This window comes from Microtus oregoni, unplaced genomic scaffold, assembly GCF_018167655.1.
Source record: "Microtus oregoni isolate MIOR12 unplaced genomic scaffold, Mior012 000022F_ref0000154, whole genome shotgun sequence".
NCBI lineage: Eukaryota > Metazoa > Chordata > Mammalia > Rodentia > Cricetidae > Microtus > Microtus oregoni.
The window spans coordinates 16,394,952-16,420,004 of NW_024543081.1; the positions used below are offsets into that span (position 1 = coordinate 16,394,952).

General features: G+C 47.4%; 2 protein-coding genes and 1 pseudogene across 4 annotated transcripts; 2 read left to right on the forward strand and 1 right to left on the reverse strand.

Annotated features, from left to right (window-relative positions):
• The first annotated feature begins 1,227 nt into the window (after positions 1 to 1,227).
• Positions 1,228 to 2,231, forward strand: LOC121461470 (annotated as a pseudogene).
• Positions 1,705 to 4,235, reverse strand: CUNH8orf33 (chromosome unknown C8orf33 homolog). Of its 2 annotated transcripts, none has more exons than XM_041672091.1 (5): positions 3,990 to 4,235; positions 3,599 to 3,886; positions 3,366 to 3,450; positions 3,073 to 3,219; positions 1,705 to 2,670 (listed from the first exon to the last, which is right to left on the reverse strand). In XM_041672091.1, exons 2-5 carry the CDS (start codon positions 3,704 to 3,706, stop codon positions 2,531 to 2,533), a joined length of 480 nt encoding a protein of 159 aa, XP_041528025.1. In that variant the 5' UTR covers positions 3,707 to 3,886; positions 3,990 to 4,235; the 3' UTR covers positions 1,705 to 2,530. The 2 variants fall into 2 exon arrangements, with proteins under 2 accessions (XP_041528025.1, XP_041528024.1); XM_041672090.1 differs by lacking the exon at positions 3,990 to 4,235 and adding an exon at positions 3,968 to 3,981.
• LOC121461184 (zinc finger protein 16-like) lies at positions 4,080 to 23,251 on the forward strand. Of its 2 annotated transcripts, none has more exons than XM_041672089.1 (2): positions 4,080 to 4,213; positions 20,360 to 23,251. In XM_041672089.1, the coding sequence occupies exon 2, from the start codon at positions 20,924 to 20,926 to the stop codon at positions 22,073 to 22,075; it is 1,152 nt and encodes a 383-aa protein (XP_041528023.1). In that variant the 5' UTR covers positions 4,080 to 4,213; positions 20,360 to 20,923; the 3' UTR covers positions 22,076 to 23,251. The 2 variants fall into 2 exon arrangements, with proteins under 2 accessions (XP_041528023.1, XP_041528022.1); XM_041672088.1 differs by lacking the exon at positions 4,080 to 4,213 and adding an exon at positions 8,352 to 8,413.
• The last annotated feature ends 1,802 nt before the right edge of the window (positions 23,252 to 25,053 follow it).

Below are 25,053 nucleotides of genomic sequence, written 5' to 3' on the forward strand. Positions count from 1 at the left end.
TTTTGGTTTTTCGAGACAGGGTTTCTCTGTGGTTTTGGAGGCTGTCCTGGAACTAGCTCTTGTAGACCAGGCTGGTCTCGAACTCAGAGATCCGCCTGCCTCTGCCTCCCGAGTGCGGGATTAAAGGCGTGCGCCACCACCGCCCGGCCTGTTTTTTATTTCTTGATACAGTCACGTTTTGCCCTATGGTTCACCTCTTGAGCTATTCCGGCTGGCTACTGAGCCCAAGGAATCCTCCTGTCCCTGCCTCGCCACTGCTGGAATTCCACATGTTTGCTACCACACATGGCATTTTCGTGTGACTTCTGTGGATTGAACTGAGGTTCTTGTGCTTTCAGGGCAAGCAGTTTGTCAACACAGCCATCTCTAGCCCCATGAGAACCTTCTATACAAAACACCTACAGGGGGGCTGGAGAGATGGCTCAGTGGTTAAGAGCATTGCCTGCTCTTCCAAAGGTCCTGAGTTCAATTCCCGGCAACCACATGGTGGCTCACAACCATCTGGAATGAGGTCTAGTGCCCTCTTCTGGCCTGCAGACATACACACAGAATATTGTATACATAATAAATAAATAAATAAATAAATAAAAAAAAAAAACAAAACACCTACAGGATCCCTGGTACCATTCACATGGAGAAGTATCCCGTCAGCTCTGCATCTACAGCGTTATAGAAGGTTCCTACGATGATCTTGGCTCAACGTTTCCAACATTCTATGTGGCTCTTTTTCTGGATCAAATCACAGAATAGTCTGGTGCCAGCAAAATGAAGAGCACATCTCCTCTAATGTGACGCTGATCCCCAGGACAACATCCCTGGTGTTGGTTAATAAAGTAGGACTTTTCTCTTATTATGACTGTATTTTCCCTCCAGGAGATTTTCCCTCCAAGCAAGCTTGGTCACTCAGATATTTAACTTCTTCTATCCCCAGTAATAATTCATCAACACCCAAACCATTGGAGATAGTCTCCCTGGACTTCAAAGCTTGCTCTGAAGGTGCCCTTTCCAGATATAGCTTAGTAATCTAATCAAGACACCTGGCATGTGCCTTAAATTCTCCCTGAAGCAGGCTCTAGGTACAGGTAATCACATGATGACTTGTGACCAAGAACTACATACTTGCTAGAAGGATTCTTTAGTCCAGGAAGGGCTTAGACACCCTAGACTCTAGGACCTAGAACATTCTGTAAGGGGTGGGGCTGGTAGGGTGTCACAGAGTAATCCAGGATGGCTCGTCTAGTCTTTGTTGATAAGGATAATGAAGACTGAGGCAGCCCTTTGGCATCCAAAGATGGGTTGAAGCTGGGTTCTGGTGCCGAGGCCTTAGATAGGAAATTGTAGGTCTCAGTACCACAAGTTGGCAAAGTATTCAATGCTCCAGCCTTGCCTAAAGCCAGCAGAAAGGCTCTGGGAACTGTCAACAGGGTTATAGGAAAGCCGGTGGAGACTAATAGGCCCCTCAAACAAAAACTGCCAACTTTGACTGTCAAGAAGGTGAGTGCAGGACATGAAGAAGACACACATGCACATGCTTCAGCACTACAGATCACCGAGAAGCCTGCTAAGACCAAAAGCTCTGTTCCTGCTTCTGATGACACCTACCCAGAAATAGAAAAGTTTTCCCCTTCAGTCCTCCAGATTTTTTTTTAAAAGATTTATTTACTATGTATACAACATTCTGCCTCCATGTATGCCCGCACGCCAGAAGAGGGCGCCAAATCTCATTACAGATGGTTGTGAGCCACCATGTGGTTGCTGGGAATGAACTCAGGACCTTTGGAAGAGCAGCCAGTGCTCTTAACCGCTGAGCCATCTCTCCAGCCCCAGTCCTCCAGATTTTGAGAGTTCTGACCCGCCTGAGCACCAGATTGCACATCTCCCCTTGAATGGAGTGCCTCTCATGAGCCTGAGCACGGAAACCGTGTTTGAGAAGCTGCTGCACCCGGACCCCCTTCGCCTCTGAAGACACCCTTTCTACCATGGGAATCCGATCCACTGCAGTCTCGTCCCAGCCTTCTCTCCACCCTGGACGTTCAACTGCCACCTGCTTGTTACAATGCAGATCTTTTACTTTTTATTCCTTTATGGTTTGTGTATATTGCAGTACTAAGTTATTTGTGTGTAGAAAAAAATATTTATTAGGATGCTCTAACAATAGATAAAGCTCTAAGCCAATGGCCAGGGCATCCGTTCAAAACTGAGCACCATATGTAAGTAATTTCATAGCTTCTTCAGTTTCTCACCACCAACAGCTCCCAGACCGGAGGACCATTTCTTTCTACAACCCACCCAACAAGCAGGCTTATCACAGAGGAGTTCCCAAATGCATCTCTCTTCTGACCGGAGGAACATCTCTTCCAAAAGTTCCCATAAGGAGTCTCACAGGGCCAGCAGCTCCGCGCGTCCACACACCAGATAGGGACAAACCAATCCCACTTCCGCTGAGAGCAATTCCTAGCCAGGCCCCGCACTCAAGACAAATCCCCACACCACGCTGGAGGAGGATGACTAGTCCAGAATGGAGGAGCATCTAAAAGAAATTGAACCGAAACTCTTCATCAGCAGAGTCCACAGTGGCCTTGGTTCTTCCCGCTGGACGAGGCCTGCAGACCCTTCCGCTCTTCTTTCTGGCCTCCTCGCCTACAAGCTGGACACGGGCTGACTGGGTAGCTGCAGGGGAGCAGAGAGTCAGAACCGAGTAACAGCCAACATTATCCATGCAGTTATGACTGCCCACACAACAGTCCTATAACATCAACATTGTCATTCCCTCATGAAATTCAGCAATGCAGTAACTTGCCAAAAATGTTAAGATCCAGGATTTGAATCCAGGTCATTTAGTTACAAAAACTACACCCAACTAGTATCTGTTTGTGGTCAGCGGAATGAACCAAGACCTAGACAGATGAGCTGGTTTTTCCCGCCCCAAAAGCAGAAGGAGGTGAGGACCTGGGTCCTCCTCCTTCCAGGGCCGCGGCCCCGGAGAGGTATGCTTAGGATTTTTCCCTGAGCGAGCTTCTCCCTACCCCCTGGAAGTAGATATATTTAATCAATCACTTCCCAGTTCCTCACCAGTCCTGAGGGCCTTCAGGGCTTCCCGCCATTCGGCATCCATTTGAGCCCTGTAGTCCCCAAACAAGGAGCGCATCAGCTGTCTCTTCCGGGGCAAGGGGGTTTTCTCACTGCGCAAGGTTCGGATTGCCCCAACAGCCTGCTCTTCTGCAGACAGAAATAAGGAGCTGGTAACTTCATACACACTCCCTACCGTCCAAGTACAAAAGCAGCAGTTCCATCCCCTGGCAACGCCATCGGCCACAGTACTGTCACCGGTTACACTTCCCTAACTAGAAAGAAGGGGCTCTCACTCTGCTTTGGGGTGGGTCTCTGCGTCTTGAGACCCAGCTCCAGCTGTTCCACACACCAGGCCAGCTCCCTCGCCAGCTGCTCCGCCTGTGATGGAAAGAGGGGCGTGGCTGTGACAGGCATCAGGATCCCACAGACTCCCGTCCCATCCCTTCAGGGCCTTAATTTCGCCTACCTAGACCACACTCGCAGGCGGGCCAGCACCCAGAAAACTCACAGGGAATCCCAACCTTACCTGGGCCTCAGCACTGGGGGGAGCTTCCTCTGGAACAGGTTTCTCGGAGGTCTTTTCGTCTCCATTCGTCCCAGAGACCCTATTCGGGATTTTCTTCTTCTGCTTCATTGACACAGTGTTGCCTACGGGACGTGCTCTGGTGGCGGAGTCACAAGCAGGTTGCACTGAACTGAGAAGTGGAGGGTCTGAGGCACCGGAAGTCGGGCGGGGGAGCCGGGGTCTGCGCGGAGAGCGTTGAGTTCTCCGGCCTGAGGCTGTTGGTGTCTCCAGTGCAGGACGCCCTAACTCCTAAAAATGTGGGACAGGACGAAATTCACAAAGACCCCACACCCAGGGCCTCGCCACAACACGCCTTCTCCCGTAGCTCACCGCCATGCGCCCTAGCGTTTACCGGAAGCTACGTAAGTCCTAACGACGCGGTGAACTCAGTCCTCTGGAAACGCGTCTACCACACAGAGTTCCGCAGCGGGCCAGCGAGCAGAAAGCACTGGGTGAACCGAGCGCTCCAGGCTGGGAGTGCAACAACTCTGGGAGGATGCAGAGAGCGCAGGGACGAACGTGGAGGCCTCGGAGAACCCAGCAGAGTGCACCCACGAGAAACCATTCGGACACGCGGTGAGATAGGAATGGAACATCTCTCCCTTCCCTGTCCCCCCTCGGGGCGGGGCAGAACGCCCAGAGGCGGGGTGGGGCGGGGCTAATTCCAGTTCCAGGGGGTCCAAGGTGTGATTGACTTATACTGAAAGACCCCAGCTTAGCTGCTGTAATGCCTTTTTGCAAGGCTTTCACACAAACAAATGCAAGTTCAAGGTAAAGTCGGTACTCCTAGGCGGCCAAAACAGGATATCTGTGGTCAGACACCAGGCCTAGGAGAGGAACGAACAGTTCTGGGAAAAACTACATGTACCCTAGATAGGGCCAAGTTTGCTATTATTATCAGACCTTCATGTCTCCGGGAAACTTGTCCCCTAAATTAACCCATTGCCTCATTCGAACTGACCAATGAGATCCCTGTAACCATGCATTGCTTCTGTATGCCTGCTTTTGCCACCCTTTTCCTATAAAAAGACCTTCTCCCAGCCTGCAGGTGCGCAAGTCCTCCGAAAGGACTTTGCCGCCCACAGGCACCTGTGCCCACCCAATAAACCTCTTGCTAATTGCAGCCAGTGGTCTCGACTGTTCCTTGGGTTAGGGGTCTCCTCCTGAGGGAAGGACCACTCGGAGGGTCTTTCAATACAACTACAATAATATGGAGATATTGGAATGTTGAAGATCTAGTGGCTAATTACTTTATCTTGGACTAGTTCTAGAACAGCCATTTCTTGCCCATCTCTGTGTCAGAACTAACATCTTGCTGTGATTAATAGATTAAAAACCTTTTAGAGGGACTGGAGAGATGGTTCAGTGGTTAAGAGCACTACCTGTTCTTCCTAAAGGTCCTGAGTTCAATTCCCAGCAACCACATGCTGACTCACAACCATCTGTAGTGAGATCTGGTGCCCTCTTCTGGTCTGCAGACATACATGCAAGCAGAACACTGGATATATAATAAATAAATCTTTTTTTAAGAAAAAATAACTTTTAGAATCTGTTAAGTTAGCAGACCACTAATTTCCACCAATCCCAAAGTTCCAATAACATCTTGGGCCTATAGAAATGCTTCCCCATCCCATTGTAACTGCCTCTCTGGTGTACCCACCAATGTATTCTAATTACCTTGATTTATGACCTTCTTTGTTCTGTAAAACTAAGATTTCGTGAAACTGTTTCCACATTGGAACATGGATTTTAGGATTAACTAAATCTGTGTTCTTGGATCCTCAAAATGTCTCCAGAACAAATCATCTCTCATTCCCTTTTACTGCTTCGAGCTTTGCTTCTTCAAGGCCCTTGACAGTTGGTTCACTTCTTCTCAAACCTTGAGGAACAGCCCGTGACTACTGTTGTGTGGTATTTCCCTCAGAATCCCAGACAGGATGGGGGAAAGGAGGCTTGTGAGGTTCTGGATGAAAACTAAAGGTCTGAGAAAACAGAAAGATTCTTGCCAGCTGTCTAAAAAGGGGTAACAACTGCTGGGGGAGAGAGTCTGACTGTCTGGACGTGGAGGGGGTTCTCAGACTCTCAAACTGCCTGCGGGCTGTGCCGAGAGCTCCAGGGCCACACTTTCTCGAGCCATCACCCAAGCTGGGGGTGGGATTTAACATGGTGCAATGGTTTTTGGGTCATCCCTGCTCCTTGTAAGTAACTTTTCACTCATATTCCTAGTAGTAACCCCAATAAAAATGTACTGGCTTACCAAGTTGGATTTTCGTGCAGTGGTTACTTTGGTCCGTAATGGGTTCCCTTTCTGGAGTGCGTGTGTTTGTGTGTGTGTGTGTGTGTGTGTGTGTGTGTGTGTGTAGGCCAGAGGTCATTCTCAGCTGTTCCTCAGAAGGAATTCACTTTGTTTTTGTTTTAATATGTAACTATGTCTTAAGAGTTCTTTTATTGCTGTGAAGAGACACCACAACCATGGCAACTCATAAATGAAAATATTGAGGTGTCTTCACCTACAGTTTCAGATGTTTGGTCCATTATGATCATGATGAGGAGCATAGCTGCGTGCAGGCAGATGTGGTACTGGAGCTGAGAGTGTTACATTTTGCCGGCAACAGGAAGTCAACTTGACTATCACACTAAGTGAAGCTTGAGCAAAGAGACCTCAAAGCCCGCCCCCACAGTGACATACTACCCCCAACAAGGCTACACCTCCTAATAGTGCCACTCCCTTTGGGGACCATTTTCTTTCAAACCACCACAAACTACATTTTTACTCTTTTTAAAATGAATCTGTGAGTGTGTGTGTGGAATGTGTGTGTACACTCATATATACCGTGGCGGACAGGTAGAGGTCACAGGAAGATTTTAGGGAGTCAGTCCTTTCCACCGTGTAGATCCCAGGCCTCGAACTTGAGTCCTCTGACATGGCAGCAGGTGCCGTCACCCACTGAGCCATCTCACACCACCCACCTTGATTTTTGAGACAGGGTTTCTTACTGGGATGTAGGCTAACCAATTAGACTAGGTCGGCTTGCCAGCAAGCCGCGGGTACACTAGTCTCTACCTCTTCTAACACTGAGATTACAAGCATGCACTAAACCCCATAGGTTCTGGGAGCCACTGCAGGGCCTCCTGTCTGCACCTTACCCATATAGAGTTAGTTCCCCAGCCTCTGACTGATTGATTTGAGACAGGGTCTCAGGTCCTGAGGGTCCTTGAACTTCTGATCCTTTTTTGATCCTCCTGCCTCCACCTCTTTGATGCTAGGATTACAGGCAGGTGAGTTTATGAATTCTGGAGATCTAACCAAGAGAAAGCTTTGTGCATCCTGGGCAAGCATTCTACCAACTGAGCTCCATCCAAACACAATATACATACATACGTGAACGCATGTGCTGAGAGAGAATGCCTGTGTGTGTGTGTGTGGTGTTTGTTGTTGCTAGTCAAAAAATACTAGCTTAGGATAAATACGCTTGTCTTTATAAACAAAAATAATTATAGAGTACACTTTTGAGAATGAAGTATTTCCTCTTTTGTTGGTTTACTGAGACAGGGTTTCCCTGTGTAACAGTCCTGGCTGTCCTGGAACTCACTCTGTAGACCGGGCTGGCCTCAAACTCACCGAGATCCTCCTGCCTCTGCCTCCTGAGTGCTAGTGCTGGGATTAAAGGTGTGCACCACTTGCCCACCTGGCCTAAGTGTTTACTTTTTTGATTTTTTTAATTTTACATTTTGTATGCATGTGTGTCTACTCAGGACTTGTGTGCCTGGTGTCCAAGGAGGCCAGCACTGTAGATCTGCTGGGACTGGATTTACAGACAGTTGTGAACAGCCAAGTGGATGTTAGGAATCGAACCTCCAGTACCCTGGAAGAGCAGCCAGTGCCCTTAAGTGCTCAGCAGCGTCTCAGAGCCCCTTTTCGTCACTTTATAGTCTGTAATTTTCCAGGTAATTTTTATAAGATTATCTAGTCAATATTTCTGAAATCCCAACAGACCTTTTTGTATGATTTTTTTTTTTTTTTTTTTTTTTTTTTTTTTTTTTTTTTTTTTTGTATTTTGAGACAGGGTTTCTCTGTAGCTTTGGTTCCCGTCCTAGAACTAGCTCTTGACCAGGCTGGCCTCGAACTCACAAAGATCCACTTGCCTCTGCCTCCCGAATGCTGGGATTAAAGGCGTGCGCCACCACCGCCCGGCTGTATGAACTTTTATATAGTAACAATTTTTGTAAATGGTCTATGAACACTCCTACGAAACAATAAACTACTACCTGCTTAGGGAATTTGGCATGTTTTTTCACTCACCTGTCAAATTGTTGGTTCCTTCTTATGTGTTTACGTTTCCTTTACCAGTGTGAGACACTGAAGCTGTGGCCTGGCACACACTAGGCAGTCTCTCTGCCACTGAGCTACACCCCAACCATGTGACTTTTTAAATCAAGCTACAATCCGTTCTAATTCTTGGAGCCTTTGAATTAAAATCTCCCATTATTCCGTTATCTTTAGTTCTTGCCATGCTTCTGATAGTATCCTCTTACTAAGTTGAACTTCGTTGTGTGCTCGGGTCCTTTAGAACCGCTTATAGCAGTAAGGGACGCTGGACTTGTTCAAAGGGTATAGCTTTGAACCATCGAGTCGCCAGAGTCGCCAGACTTTCCTGGATCTAGAGCGGCCGTATGGAGGGGCACGGGGCGGGGCCGCGGCCGGAAGTCGGGCGGGATTTGGAGGGTCGGTTGCGGTTGATTTGGGCAAGCTCGGTGCCCAGTGCGACTCCCATGGTGAGTTTGTTCCCTAGGCGAAGCCTCATCTTGGGAACTGTCACCTGCTGTCCCCAGAGTGGCGGCAGCGGATGGCGGGGCTGGTTCGAGCTGGGGCAGAGGCGGCGTGGGTGGGTTTGTGAGGTGTGTGAGGGATCGTGATGGGGCGGGGGCGGGGAGGGACTTGACAGGTGTGCGACGAAGATGCTCCGGACTTGGGAACTCAGTTAACGTTAGAGAACACAGCCCGGGGGTGCGTTGATTTAGCTCCAAGCCAGATTTTCTGTCCTTGGTGCCCAACGGTGGTGGATCGGTGGAGCCGGTTCCGAGAAGAAAGGATTTTGTAGCTGTTATGGGGCCGGGGGGGGGGGGGGCAAGGAGGGAGTCCTGCTGAGATAGTGTGCTAGTGGGTCTTTCTTTCACTTAGCTCAGCTTTTCGCCAGGAAAATTTGCTTCCAAGTTTATTCAAGCCATTGGCAAGATCGATTGCTTTGTGGGTGCCACACAGAGGTTTGTATTTCTTTGCTGCGTTCTGGCGTGAGCAGCCCTGTAATTCCTGGAGGTTCCTAACGTGGCTGCACGTCTGGGAACTAACATTGATTTATCAGGCTTTTACATGTTGGTGTGATTAGATTGAATCCACAAGGGTCATCCTGTCCATAATCCTAACTCCTCCCGCCAAGTCTCATACCCTACTGTCTGGCCTCACTCCAGCAATGTCCAGCCCTTCTTCCTTCTCAGAGCATCCCACTGCTGCTCCTTCCACCATCCTCCCCCGACTCTTCTTCAGAGAAGCCCTTGCTTAGCTCCTCTCTAAACCGTCTTCACAACACGTCACTCCACAGGTGACGCTGTTGTTGCCTCCTGATAGCCCCTCAGCTTTCTTTTGTCCTGAAACCGAGCAGAGTATCCCCCCCTTTCCTGGGGAAGCAGAAAGAAGAGCCCATTGGCCAAAGACACTGCATTTGGACAGCTTGTTGTCCTGTACAGGGTGTATGCAGGGTGTGTTGCCCTCTAAGCACCGTTAGCCCTGTAGATCTGTGCTGCAGAGCCTACTTTCAGGATGCAGGCCTGTGGGACCTATTGGAGTGCCTCCAGAGTGTGCTCTACATCCTGGCTTTTCTGTCCACCCCGGTGTCTCAGCATTTCTAGGACCTGGCCTGCGTGCCTTTACACTCCCCACTTCCTTCGTTTCTACCACTGATTTCCTTCTTCATCTTTAGGTCGCCTGTTCAGTAAGACCTGCTTTACTAACTAGTTCTAATGCCCTTCTCCGACTCCTAGTTCAAATGCCCCTCTCCTACACCTCGTTCTAATGCCCTTCTCCTACTCCTCGTTCTAATGCCCCTCTCCTACTCCTCGTTCAAATGCCCTTCTCCTACTCCTCGTTCTAATGCCCTTCTCCTACTCCTCGTTCTAATGCCCCTCTCCTACTCCTCGTTCAAATGCCCTTCTCCTACACCTTGTTCTAATGCCCTTCTCCTACTCCTCGTTCTAATGCCCCTCTCCTACTCCTCGTTCAAATGCCCTTCTCCGACTCCTCGTTCTAATGCCCCTCTCCTACTCCTCGTTCTAATGCCCTTCTCCGACTCCTCGTTCTAATGCCCCTCTCCTACTCCTTGTTCTAATGCCCTTCTCCGACTCCTCGTTCTAATGCCCCTCTCCACTCCCCAGCTGGCCAGTCTCACTGACACATTTACTATGACCTTTTTTTTTTGTATTTATTTATTTATTATGTATACAATGTTCTGTGTATATGCCTGCAGGCCAGAAGAGGGCACCAGACCTCATTACAGATAGTTGTGAGCCACCATGTGGTTGCTGGGAATTGAACTCAGGACCTTTGGAAGTGCTCTTAACCGCTGAGCCATCTCTCCAGCCCCTTACTATGACCTTTTATCCCAGTGAAAGGACAGTGTTCCCTTCTCCGTCACCCCGAGAAACAAGCAATATAGTTGATGTACAGAAAACAGTCTTTTATTTTATTTTATTTTATTTCTTTTTTTCTTCTTTTCTTTCCAAGACAGGATTTCTCTGTGTATCTCTGGCTATCTTGCAACTTGCTCTGTAGAGCAGGCTGGCCTCAAACTTAGGAATTCACCTGTCTCTGCCTCCCAAGTGCTGGGATTAAAGGCTTACACCACCATGCCCAGCTCAGGAAAGACTCTTTTTTAAAAAGGGTGGGGGCGTGGTTTCCCTAGAGGAAAAGTTCATAGGCTGGTGGGTAGTATCTACCAGAGCAGTGGTTCTCAACCTGTAGGTTGGCCCCTTTGGGGTTGTGTACCAGGTAGTTCCATTGTGATTCATAACAAAAATCATAGCAAAATTGCAGTTATGAAGTAGCAATGCAATAATTTTATGGTTGGGGGTCACTACAACATGAGGAACTGTATTAAAGGGTCACAGCATTAGGAAGGTTTCCTGCCTTTTTTCTACCCTGGAGATGGAAATTTGGAATGCAGTGTTGGAAGGATCGAAAGAATATCAGTCCCCTCATGCCCCCTGGGGCAAAGCCTGAGCAGAGAGGAGTTAGGAGCAATTAGCAACTCATCTAAGTGGAGAGCTCAGGAGCCTCTAGGTGGGAGTGTCCTGTCTGCCCAGAAAGGCAGATGACTCTCTCTGAGTTTAAGACCAGCCTCACTCTACACAGTGAGTTCTAGGACAGCCAGGGCTACACAGAGAAACCCTGTCTCAAAAAAAAAAAAAAAAAAAAAAAAACAGGAGGATGGAGGATGGCTGGAGAGATGGCTCAGCAGTTAAAGGTGGCTAGGCTCACAACCAAAAATATGAGTTCGGTTCCCAGCACCCACAGCTGACCCTCCAGGTAGAAAGAAAAAGAAAAAGAAGAAGAGGAGGAGGAGGAGGAGGAGGAGAAGGAGAAGAAGAAGAAGAAGAAGAGAAGAAGAAGGAAGAAGAAGAAAACAGGAGGAAAAAAGAAAAGAAGGAAGAAAGAAAGCCAACACCTCTCTGGAGTGGGGCTGGGGGCCTTTGCTGATAGGCACCCATATTTTGGTTTTGTTTCTGTTTTGCTTTGACTCATATTCACATTGCAGCCAATGTTGCAGCCTGGGGAGGTGGCTCAACACTTAAGAACACTTGTTGTTCTTGCAGAGGACCCGACTTCGGTTCCCAGCACCCACACTGTGACTCACACCAACCATACCTCCAGTTCCAGGGCATCCAGAGCCCTCTTCTGACCTCTACAGACACTGCCGTACATGGTGTACATACATACGTGCAGGCAAAACACCCACAAACATAAATAAGTCTAAGAAAAAGATTTTAAGCCACTGTGGAACAAATCATTAAGGTAGGCATCTCCAAGGACCTGGCCCACGACATAAACATTGAAACAAATTAGAAACTGTCAAAGCCAACTTCATCAGAAATCTAGAAAACAGTCATGGGTCTGCAGCAACCAATGAAATATTAAATGGGGAGCGAGGCAACTACAGAATGGAAGGAGTGCTTTGTTATGTCCTTGCCTGCCTGTGTCCCAACCCTTTCTCTGCTCGTTATCCTAAAGCAGGAGACTGCATTCCCAGTGTCAGTCCTGGGTCCCTAGTTGCAGAGGGAACAGCAGATCTTTCTCAGAAGTTCCTGGCCCTAACCCTGTCTGGGCTTCCCGAAAGGACTAATACAAGACGCATAGCGCTGTTCTGTTCTGCCTAAGTCGACTTCGGACGTGAAAATAGTCAGATCAGAAACACTGCATTGTGATTCTTTTTCTTCTTTTTTTTTTTCTTTCTTTTGGTTTTTCTAGACAAGGTTTCTCTGTGTAGCCCCAGTTGTCCTGGAACTCACTCTGTAGACCAGGCTGGCTTCCAATCAGAGATCCATTTGGCTCTGCCTCCCTAGTGTTGGGATTAAATGCTTATACCACTACCGCTCCCTAAAATATTATAATTCTAAAGGAAACTACCTGGTTTATTGTTTATGGCTAATGTATAGTCAGCTGCCAACAACCATGGAAGATAGGCTGGAATATATTTTCTTGGGAGAAGTGAGAGAATAGAGAGACACAGTTGGGGAATTTAGAAAGCCACAGCCATGCCCAGCATGGGGCAGGGGCCCAGAAAAGACCTATGAAGACCATAAGTTTCAGCACCAGCACATCTGAGTTTACACAGAGACTGTGAAGTCATTGTCATGACATCACAGGGCTAGGTGGTGGTGAGGTGACAGTGCACGCCTTTAATCCCAGCACTCAGGAGGCAGAGGCAGGCAGATCTCTGTGAGTTTAAGGCCAGCCTGGTGTACAGAGCAAGTTCCAGGACTGCCAGGGCTACATAGAGAAACCCTGTATCTCTAAAAACAAAATAAAACCTACCAACCAAACAAGCAAACAAAAAATAATGTCCAAGAAGTGCTTCTGGGCAGAGCCGGTTTACAGACCAGGAAAGTTTTGTATTACTTTGGTTCTTGATATTTAAGGAAATCTTGGTTGAAACACTAGCTGAGAGCCGGGGATGAAGTTCATTGGTAATGTTTGCCTAGTACTGAAGTTCAGTGGTAATGTTTGTTTGCCTAGTACTGAAGTTCTCAGTGGTAATGTTTGCCTAGTACTGAAGTTCTCAGTGGTAATGTTTGCCTAGTACTGAAGTTCTCAGTGGTAATGTTTGCCTAGTACTGAAGTTCTCAGTGGTAATGTTTGCCTAGTACTGAAGTTCAGTGCTAATGTTTGCCTAGTACATGTAAGGCACTAGGTTCAGTGCCTAGCAAAGGCAAAAGAAAAAAGAAAAAAATCTGCCCAGAGTCTGAGGATGACACTTGTGGTCACAATATACCTGATGAGGAATAGCCCTTGTGAAAATAGTTTGGGTAAATAGACTATGGTAATCTTCCACAATCGAGAACAGTAAAGTAAACCTTGCCAGGATTAATGTTGAACGGCTTCAGTCCAAGTACTCAGGAGACAGAGGAAGGAAGGTCTCTATGAGTTCGAGTCTAAGCAGACAGCCTTGGTAGAGGTAAGAAATCTCAAGTGGCTTTTGCTTTGCTTTTCTGGTTTTCGGGCTTCACCTCAATTTCTGTCTCTGGGTTTGTATTAATCGTGCTACACCATGCAAGCCTACCAAGCTGAGTTCTATTCTCCAAGCCGTGTGAGGGAGAAAAGGAACCAACCCCACTAACTTGTCCCCTGGCCTCCATCAGGAACTGTGCGTGCCCATGCACCACGCACGTCCACACACGGAACAACACATGACGGGGGTTTGTTTGTTTGTTTGAAGCAGGGTTTCTCTGTGTGGCCCTAGCTGTCCTGAAACTAGCTCTGTAGACCAGGCTGGCCTCAAACTCACAAAGATCCGCCTGCCTCTGCCTCCCAGTGTTGGGATTAAAGGCGGGCGCCACCACCACCCATCAACAAAGGATGTTTTAAAAAAGAAGAAAGATATGGAGAAACTGCAAAACATGCAAGCAGAGATGGTAGCATACTAAGAATTAAAATCAACAAAAAGTTAATTATTAGAAAACTGTTAACTTTTATAGCAATAGAGAAATAAGAGACACAACTAAAATCAGAAATTAAAGTGAAAATATTTTCACCAAACTTATTTGTTTGTTTGTTTGTTTGTTTTGTTTTTTGAGACAGGGTCTCCCTACTTAGTTCTCAATGTCTTGGAACTCACTGTCCTGAAACTAGCTCTGTAGACCAGACTGGCCTTGAACTCACAGAAATCTACCCAAATTCTGGGATTAAAGGCGTGAACCACCACGCCTGGCCAGCAGCCAAACATTTTTTTTTTTAAAGGCTATGGCTCAGGGGTAAATCTCATAACTAGTATGCACAGGGCCTTTGATTCAATCCCCTGCACCATTCTTTAAAGGAAATAAAAATTTAGAAGCTAATGTTCCTAACAGTTAGAAATACAAAACTCAACAAAATAACGGCAAGCCAAACTGAGTAGTGTATTCAAAGTATACTCCATGACCGCATAGATTTAGATCAGGAATGGAAGGATAGCTTAATAGGAAACCCACCAGTGTAACTTACAGATCAATACAAAGCGGGAAAGCTATGATCACCTCAGTCTATACAGACAAACCGTGTGACAAAACCTAGCTGCCCTGCAGATAACACTCGGAAAAAATACTCAGAAAGTGTAATCGATGCAGACCTCTTCAGTGTGGTGGACCCACCAAAATGTACCTAACCTTTGGAGACACTGCTCACATGTCTAACTTAGTTAAGAAGCAATCTGAGTATTTATCTTCAGGCTTTTTTTTTTCTTTTCTTTTTCGAGACAGGGTTTCTCTGTGGTTTTTGGAGCCTGTCCTGGAACTAGCTCTTGTAGACCAGGATGGTCTCGAACTCACAGATCACAGAGATCCGCCTGCCTCTAATCTGAGTATTTATCATGTGCCGCAGTCTTAACAGCTTTGTCCTGTAAGGCTTGGGATGTATGCCAAGTTCACCTGGTAGACAAAATACTATTATAGGGAAAAATGCCTTGACATGTCAGTAACGTAACCTCCTCATAGTCAGAGAATCTGTGTGTCCATCGTCACAGCATAGTGTCCGTAACCAAAGCTGCAACTGACCAGCTGATAGCAGTAGATGGAAGGATGGATGGAATACAGTTCAGCCATAAAAAGGAGTGTAGTTCTCATATACACAATAAAGTGTATATATCTCTAAATCAGTATGCCACATGAAAGAACTCAAGAAGTATATTGTATGATGACATTTTTAGGAAAAGTACAGAATAGGTAAATCCATACAGACATAGATTGATAGTTGTCAGGGAGAGAGACATTGGTTGATCATTGTCGGGCCCTGGAGGCAGAAAGAAATGGGAATAAACTCCTTACTGGACCTAGTTTTGTGGGGAAGGAAAGAGGGGTTAACTCAGGGTTTCGCTACATGTCTGTCAATGATAACCTCAACTAACACCTAAACTCAAGTGTCTGCGTCAACTCCCCAAGTGACTGGGAATAGAGAAACATGCACCCTATGTGCCAGGGAAGGTTTTACTTTGGAGTGATGGGAATGTTCTAGAAATAACGTTGGCTGCGTGTAGTGATACACCTTTAATCCCAGCACTGGGGCAGAGGTGGAGGGCACAGACAGAGAGATCTCTGTGAGTTTGAGGCCAGTGAGGTCTACATAGTGAGTTTCAGGCCAGCTAGGGCTACAAAGTGAGACCCTGTCTAAAAAGAGAGGGAGGGAGAAAGAGAGGAAGAGAAGAGATTTAGCCAGTTGTTGGTTGCACAACACCAAATGTTCAGTGCCACTGGAGTGTCTTCTGATGGTGGTGCACACAGCACTCAGGAGGCAGAGGCAGGCAGATCTCTGAGTTCTAGGATAACCTGGTCTACAGAGCGAGTTCCAGAATAGCCAGGGCTACACAGGAAAACCCCATCTTGAAAAGAAAAAAAAAAAGAAGGAAGGAAGGAAAAGAAAAGAAAAGAGAGAAACATGTCGTTATAGAAGGTGGAAAACCAATGAAGCCACCACTTGAATGTGAGATATTTCTTGGCTCTATACAGCAGGCTATCAAGGCACTGAGGTTTCTGCTAAGCAACATTCCAAGCTGGCACTAACCTTTGCTTGCTGTGTTGGCAGTGTTCTTGGCACATGGCACCCTTCCTGTCTGCCTGAGACATCACGCTATGGGACTCATCACCCAGAGAGATTCCTCTAAGACATTTGCACACACCCACAAGGCTTTAATCATGTAGGTGTTTCCTCCCAAAGAAGCATGTTTGTCTTACAAGATATGAAAACAAAGAGTTTACAGGGTTGGGGAGATGGCTCAGTGGTTAAGAGCACTGACTAGTATGCCTGGCTTCAGTTCCCAGCACCCACATGACAGCTAAAATCCATCTGTAACTCCAGTTTGAAGGGATCCAGTATCCTCTTCTGACCTCTCAGGCGTGTCACACATGTGATGCACAGATAGATATGCAGGCAAAATGCCCCCCACACACACATTTTAAAAAATCATAAATACAGTTTGAATGGGTCAGGCAACTATTTCCTTTTAGATCTTTGAGCCCAAACTTTACTTAAAAAAAAAAATGTTAGTTGGACATGGTGACACATACTTTAAAATCCCAGCATGCAGGAGGCAGAGGCAGGTGGATGTCCGAGTTTAAGGTCAGCTGGTCTTAGTGAGTTTGATGCCAGTCAAAACCGCATAGTGAGACCCTGTCTAAATAAATGAATAAAATATACCATACTCTTGGTTGTTTTGCCTGTTTGTCTGTTTCCCTGGCTGACTTGGAATTCCCTATGTAGAAATCCCCCTGCCTCCCACCTCCTGAATGCTGAGTTTAAAGGTGTGTGCCACCATGGCTAGTATTGTGGATTTACTTTTTGTTTGCTTGTTTTGCTGTGTTTTGTTTTGAGACAGGGTCTCACTCTGTACCTCTGGCTGTCCTGAAATACTCTGTGGAAACCAGTTGTCCTTGCCTGTCTCTGCCTCCCAGTGATAGTGTTGAAGGCATATCCTGCCTCTGCCTCCTGGATGCTGGGGTTAAAGGAGTGTGCCAGCCATATCTCTTTTTTTTTTTTTTTTTGGTTTTTCGAGACAGGGTTTCTCTCTAGCTTTGGTGCCTGTCCTGGAACTAGCTCTTGTAGACCAGGCTGGTCTCGAACTCACAGAGATCCGCCTGCCTCTGCCTCCCGAGTGCTGGGATTAAAGGCGTGCGCCACCACCGCCCAGCAGCCATATCTCTTGATCCCCTCCAGTGACACTTCATCTCAGTCTAACAGAATTTTTATGGCCTATAAACTGAGATTGGACTTGGATTTTTTTTTTTAAGGGTTGTGGGGAATTTGTGGGTTTATTTTTGGTTCTTTAAGACAGGGTCTCACTCTGTCACCCAGGCTTGCCTTTACTCACTGTATAGACCACTTGACCCTTGAATGTGCGACAGTTCCTGCCTCAGCCTCTCAAGTAGTAGGATTGGGCATGACACACACCATGCAGTTTTTTATTGCAATGCTTGAGATGGAAAGGGGCCCTGTGCTTGCTAAACAAGTGTCTCCCACTGAGCTGCATCCCTAGTGCTTAAAGGTTTTAAAAATAACATATATAGCCAGGTGGTGGTGGCGCACGCCTTTAATCCCAGCACTCGGGAGGCAGAGGCAGGCGGATCTCTGTGAGTTCGAAGCCAGCCTGGTCTACAAGAGCTAGTGCTAGGACAGGAACCAAAGCTACAGAGAAACCCTGTCTCAAAAAACTAAAAATAAGTAAATAAATAAATAAAATAACATATATAGAGGCTAGAGAAATAGCTCAGTGGCAAGAACACCAGGGTCTGGTTTCCAGCACCCATATCAGGCAACTCATAGGTGCCTGTAACTCCAGTTCCAGGGCATCCAATGCTCTCCTCTGGCCCCTGTGGGCAGCTGCACACACATGGTGCACACACATAAACTCAGGCACACACATACACATGAAGTAAATAAATATATATTTTTGAAAAAACATAAATTACCTGCACTGATATGCCAGACACAAACCTGTGATTAGCACTTAGGAAGCTGAAATAGGAAGATCGGGAGTTGAAGGTTCATCTCCAATACATGCTAAGTTTAAGGCCAGGCTGAGCTACATAAGTCTCTGTCTTTAAAAAAAAAAAAAAAAGCTAAGACCAGACATGGTGGCACGTGACTTGATTTTGGAGGTAGAGTCAGGCAGACTCCTATAGTTCAAGGGCAGCCTGGTCTACATAGCAAATTCTAGGACAACTGGAGCAACATAGTGAGACCCTGTCCCAAAAATAAGAGGAGGAGGCAGAGCTTGTTAAAGTGGCATGTCCTTGTGATTCCAGCATCTGAGAGGTTGCGGTACAAGGATCACTGCCAGACCTGGCTACATAGTAAGTTTCAGACTAGCCTAGGGTTATAAAATGAGCTGCTGTCTTCAAAACAAAACAAACACAGCAAAGACCAATTATGACAGATCATGCAGCCTGAACATCTCAGATGGGTACTATCTGACTTGCATTTTACAGACTGCTATTGTCATTGTCTTGGCCTTCTTCCTTCCCTGGCTGGTATTTTCTCCACACAGCTCGAGGAAGGCAAGAGACTCTGAGTAGGCAAAGGCACAGCAAGCTGCAGGCCATCCCTGAAGCCCTTCACCCTTTCCTCGGTGCTTATTGAGGATTCAGGAGTGTGGGCAACCATGTTTCCTAGACACCCCATGAGGCTGATGCTACAGCATCCATGTAAATTATATGTCATAGCATTCCCCAGGGCAAGAGGAAGGAGAGGAAAGGCACTGCCATCTGTGCTAGCCCAGTGACTGCCACAGGAGGGGGAGTGCGTTGTAGCTAGAAGTGCCACCACATTGAGACTGAGCCACAGGTGTCAGTGAACAGCATGACATGTTGCCAGAAAATAGGCAGGTGCTGCAAGCAGAGGCTGAACTCTGGAAGGCTGGGCTGAGGACAGGTACAAGGCAGAGGCTGAGGAGTGGCACATAGGAACCGATATACACAGACCAGACACAGATCCTGCTTGTCACAGAGATGTGCTTGTGGAAGTGGCAAAGGGTGACGGAGGGGCGTCTTTCACCACTGAATGTCTCTGGGTGGAGCTCACCAGGGGTCCTTCCACCGTCATAGGAGACAATAGGAAAGTCCAGAGCTAATGTGTGTGTGCATCAGTTAGGAAAGGACTCTCCAGCAAGACCAGTAGGGGAGCCAGATGGAGTGTTCCAGGTGGGCCAGTCCCACAGCTCAGAGCCAGTTACTGCGTTAAGATTAATGAGCGTCTCCACACCTGCTCAAGTCTGAGACTAAGTCTACATTCCATTAGCCGACACGGACCACAGAGAAGACTGCATTCTGGGCTGGAGAGATGGATCAGTGGTTAAGAGCACTTGACCGCTCTTCCAAAGATTCTAAGATCAATTCCCAGCTACCATATGGTGGCTCACAACCATCTGTAATGGGATCAGATTCCTTCTTCTGGGGTACATGAAGAAGCAGCACTCATATACATAAAATACATGAATAAATGAATCTTTTTAAAAAGACCGTGTTCTGGGGAAGAAAACAGGAATAAGTATGTGACAGTATAATACAAACTAGATAAATTGGTGGGTAAGGGTTTTTGCCAGCAAGCACAATGACCTGAATTTGATCCCTGAAGTCAACAAGGTGGAAGGAAAGAACCAACCCCAGTAAGTTGTCCTCTACCCACCACATGTGCATCATGATGCGCACACATGGCAAATGTTTTTAGTGTGTGTGTGTAGGGACTGGAGGGATGGCTCAGCGGATAAGAGCATTGCCTGCTCTTCCAAAGGTCCTGAGTTCAATTCCCAGCAACCACATGGTGGCTCACAACCATCTGTAATGAGGTCTGGTGCCCTCTCCTGGCCTGCAGGGATACACACAGACAGACCATTGTATACATAATAAATAAATAAATAATTTTTTTTAAAAAATGTGTGTGTACCTGTGGTTTTTCCTTTTACATGGGGGAAACATGAGGAGCACTGGGGTTTGGGTGCTTTTTAAAAATTTTTATGTATTTGTTTTATTTATATAAATTCTATAATTTTTTCTATATTATATATTAATATACTTATGTTATTTGTGCAAATATATATTCATCTTAATATGGTGTTTTAAATATTATATACAATATATAATGTTATGTATAAATATATAGTAAATAATACTACATTTTACTTTATTTTTAGATAGAGCCAACAGTATTTGCTGGGTGTGAACAGACGGGGGAGCTGAGGGATGCTCAGAATCTTGTCCTGAGCCAATGGGTAAACTCTAAGTGCATCCTGATGTCTGGTGTCCTAGAGAGGACAGGTAGTTCTTGCTATACTTCAGTGCCTATGTAGCCATCACCTAGGAGCTCTCCTAGTCCATCCACAAGGTCTGGGTTCCCTGCTCCCGTTACTTCCTCCATAGAAGTGAGGCTAGTAGATCTGTCGCTCTGTTTGCTTGTTCAGTCAGTCTGCTCTGACTTGGTATTTCTTGTTTCAGATATTCCAGTACTGAGGAGACGCTGTATTCCCAGGAGCACGTTTCTGACAAATCAGACAGCAGTGCCAGTGGCTGTGCTGGTGATGTTTCTCGGTCTCCAAAGCTCGAGGGTGCTGTGATGAAGTGTTAGGAAGAAACTGAAATGTCTCTGAAGGTGAGAGCCTAGTACAGCCCCTCTACTGGGAGGGAGACGGCACACCAGTGACCGTGTTCCTTAAGGGCCTCTTAGGGGAGAAAGGTCTGATTTGTAATGGTTTTGACAAAAACTTCAGTTTGAGCCCAAGTCCATTAGTGTGTCAGGGAATCTCTGCAGAAGAGAGGCCACATCCACACTACACTCCAGAGAACTTACAGCACAATAGAGACCTGACTGTCCAGGAGGGGCTTCCTATGCTTGAGAGCCCTTTCATATGTACTGGGTGTGGGAAAACGTTCAGAGGAAACCTTGGCCTTGTTCAGCATCAGAGAGCCAGCGTTGGAGAGAAATCTTTCATCTGTTCAGAATGTGGGAAATCTATTAGCCAGAACTCTGTTCTTTAAAACCACTGGCAACCTTACCTAAATATGAAAACCTTCAGCCAGAACTCAAGCCTTAAACGCCAAAAGTCTCCTGTGGTTGAGAAGCCTTATGAATGCAGCGAATGTGGGAAGGCTTTTAGGTGGCGCTCAAACCTCATCCAACATCAAAGAATCCATTCTGAAGAAAAGCCTTACACATGCAGCCGGTGTGGGAAGGCCTTCAGGCGGAGCTCACACCTCACTAAACACCACAGAATTCACACTGCTGAGAAGCCTTGCGAGTGTGATAAGTGTGGTAAAGTCTTTAGCCAGAGTGCACACCTCCGGAAGCATCAGAGGGTTCACACCAGGGAGAAGTCCTATGAGTGTAATGACTGTGGCAAGTCATTCAGCCGCCTCTCGAATCTCATCAAGCATCAGAGGGTCCACACCGGAGAGAAGCCTTACCCGTGCAGAGACTGTGGGAAGGCCTTCAGCCAGAGCTCCAGCCTCACCCAGCACCGGAGAATCCACACTGGAGAGAAGCCTCACGTGTGCAGTGAGTGCGGGAGAACCTTTAGTTACAGCTCTGTGCTCAGGAAGCACCAGCTCATTCACACCGGCGAGAAGCCGTACAGGTGCAGCGTCTGTGGGAAGGCCTTCCGGCACGGCTCAGCCCTCACCCAGCATCAAGGTGTACACACTGGAGACAAGCCCTACGAGTGCCACGAGTGTGGAAAGACCTTCAGCCGGAGTTCCAACCTCATCCTTCACCATCGAGTCCACACTGGAGAGAAACCTTATGAATGTACTGAGTGTGGGAAAACCTTCAGCCAGAGCTCCACCCTCCTTCAGCACCAGAGGACCCACAACGGGTTAAAACCGCACGAATGTAACCAGTGTGGCAAAGCTTTCAACCGGAGCTCCAATCTTATCCACCACCAGAAAGTCCACACTGGGGAGAAGCCCTACACGTGTGTTGAATGTGGGAAGGGCTTCAGCCAGAGCTCACATCTCATTCAGCACCGCATAATCCACACTGGAGATAGGCCCTATCAGTGCTGCAAGTGTGGGAAAGCCTTCAGCCAGCGGTCGGTCCTCACCCAGCACCTCAGCCTTCACACTGGCCTGAAGCCCTATGACTGCTCTGCTTGCGGGAAGACTTTCAGCCAGCGGTCCAAGCTGGTTAAACACCAGTTAATTCATACAAAAGAGTAGCCTGGAGGCTGGGAGGAGGAAAGCTGAGCCTCAGTTCCTCTCTGATTCTTCTGGCCCTTGTTATATTCAGCCTTCCCCTTCCTAGACTTGAAGCCAGGCTCACTGTTTTTTATGCCCAGCTGCCACAAAACCTGGAGCCCTCCTTTGAAACATCCTACAGGGGTCCCTTTTGCTGTTGCTGCCAACTTGGGACCTCTCTCTGCATTCTGTTGTCTTTCTGACTAGAAGGAAGACATGACAAGACATCCATGTTCACAGCTTATTCCTGTAATCTAAAGGTACAGAAATAGGTCATGTGACCTTTGGCTGGAAAGAACCTCAGTAATTCTTTCATCTAGCATTTAGTCATAGGGCATGAGTTCTGATTTAGTATTTACTACTGATACTTTGTTTACAACTGAACATGAGGGTCCAGTTGCCATCTTCTCTGGCGGTGTTGCTCCACGTCCTCTCCCTCCCATCCTGTACCTTAACCAGACCTACAGTCAGCTTAGCCTCCTCCTCCTCCTCCTCCTCCTCTTCTCCTTCCTCCTCCTCCCTGCTCTGCTGTGCCTTAGGCCTGGGCTCCGGCTTCAGGTCTCATAGAGCAGGACCCAGAAGCAGCTCTCTTCATAGAGCGTCTCCTCCCCCGCAGGTTTCCAGGCCATCTTTCCACACATGTATCCACCATCGTTTTCAGAGTACATTCTTTCTGTTCTGTCTCAGGAGCCCAGATATCCAGAAATGAGCTCACTGGACTATAGGAGGACTTCTGGTGCTTAGAGAAAAGCTAGCTTCCTTGGGAACTTGTGAAACCCTTTCCCATCTGCCAAAAGGAGCCACTTCCCTTACCTCTGGCAGAAGGGACATATAGCTCTGAAAGACAAGTACCTGTGGCTGCAGATCAAAGGCCCGGCTCCCTCCGTCCCTACTCAGTCAGTGGTTGTTCTACACTTCAGAGACCAGCTCTCTTACACTCCCCCACTCCTGATGTTCTCACTGTTCTCTCCTCCTATGCTCTGTCCTCTCTCTCTCTCTCTCTCTCTCTCTCTCCCTCACTCCCTCACTCTCTCTCCGTCTCCACTGTTCTCTCCCTCTGCCCTAACTCTGGTCCTGTCTCGGCTGCCGCATTCTCTTTCTTTCAACTCTGGACTCCTCCAGATGCCTATGGATACTTTCTCTCTCTCACGCACAATAAAATCCTTACCCTAATAATGGAGCTGTCACGTTGGCAGTTTCTTTTTTGTTTTTTGTTTGTTTGTTTGTTTGTTTTTTGTTTTGTTTTTTTGTTTTACGAGACAGGGTTTCTCTGTGGTTTTGGAGCCTGTCCTGGAACTAGCTCTGTAGACCAGGCTGGCCTCGAACTCACAGAGATCCGCCTGCCTCTGCCTCCCTAGTGCTGGGATTAAAGGCGTGCGCCACCATCACCCGGCCTGGCAGTTTCTTTATTGTGCCCCCTTGCATACATCTGCTGCTGGAAACCCCACACCAACTAGGTGCTAGGATGATCCTGGATATTTGGTCTGCCCAAGACCCAGCACTTTCTGGGTACGCACACACACAGGGTACGCGTCACTAACATCTTCATCCTCCCAGAGCTGTGCTTCTGTGCACTCACATCTGGCAGCTGTAATTGCAGCTGCAGGGGATCTGATGCCCTCATCCAGTGACAGTGAACTCAAATATGCAAACACACACTTTAAAATAAAGCAAAAAGCACACACACACTTTAAATCAAAGTAACAATGCTTGCTCCATCACACAAATTCCAACCTGGTCCACAAGGTCTGGAGTTGAGAAGGCTGTTCTTGTTCCTAATCTCCATTTCCAGACGTTAGCCCCAAACCGTTATCACTTGTTTATTTGTTTTTGTTTTTGTTACCCACACCCCCGAGACAGGGTTTCTCTGTTTAACAATTCTGGCTGTTCTGGAACTCACTTTGTAGACCAGGCTGGTCATGAACTCAGAGATCCTGCCTTTGCTGGGATTAGTGTGCAACACCACTGGGCCAAACCACATTCTTTAAAGAATAAAAAACACATCTAGCAAGGTGTGGTGGCAGATCCCAGTGAGCTCAAATGAGTTCCAGGACAGCCAGGGCGGTTACACAGAGAAACCCTGTCTCGAAAAACCATAAAACAAAACAAAAACCCACATCTAATAACCAGTTAAAAATAATAAACCCTCCCTTTTGTTGGGTATTCTGTCACAACAGGAAGACAAGTAACTAATACAATTAGAGAGATAAAAATGAAACCATAATAGAGGGGTGGGATCCAGTGCAACTCAATGGGAGACCCTGTGTTTAACGTACAAGGGTCCCTGAGTTGAATTTCCAGCAGAGAGTATGTGTGCATGTGAGGCTAGAGAGCCATCCGAGGAGCTATCCGCCTTGATGGTTTGTTTTTTTGAAAAGGCTCACGGCAGCCTGACCTTGCCAGTTAACCAGTCTGGCTGGCCAGAAAGGCCTGGACATCTGCCTTGTGTCTGCGATCTGTCTTGGGATCTGGGATTACAACTTTTTTTTTTCCACATGGGTAATAGTGATCAAACTCGGATCCTCGGGCGTGCGCAGCACGTTGACTGCTGTATCTCTCCAGTCCTAGAATAACTCATTTTTAACGACCGCTTATACCAAGTGGGGCAAACACAAGCAGCAACTGGAATAGTCATACATTGCCGAGGCTAGAGGATGTGCTGCTGCTGAAGACGGAAGACTGACGGTTCCTTACGCAGCTAAACACATACTATACCATAAACCCGAGCAGCCCGAGCCAACCTGATGGGTTCCAGGACGAGTCCTCCTGGCTGCCTGACTACCAGGGCAATCGCTAGAAGACAAGCACGAGCTTGGCGGAAGTGACCGAAGCCCCCTCGAGCAGAGGGGCCGCAGGGAGGAGGGGAGGGGGGGAGGTACTCGGGTTTCTAGGGACAGTGGGAGCCGGCTTCCGCCGCCGCCGCCGCCTCAAAGAGCAGGCGCGGTCTCTCTAGGCGCTGC

Coding starts and splice junctions, on each gene's coding strand:
- CUNH8orf33 (XM_041672090.1), bottom strand. Junction 3,451..3,598: donor CCCCCAGTGCTGAGGCCCAG/GTAAGGTTGGGA, acceptor TTTCCATCACAG/GCGGAGCAGCTGGCGAGGGA. Junction 3,220..3,365: donor GAGACCCACCCCAAAGCAGA/GTGAGAGCCCCT, acceptor TTCTGTCTGCAG/AAGAGCAGGCTGTTGGGGCA.
- LOC121461184 (XM_041672089.1), top strand. CDS start 20,924: ATGAAAACCTTCAGCCAGAACTCAAGCCTTAAACGCCAAAAGTCTCCT.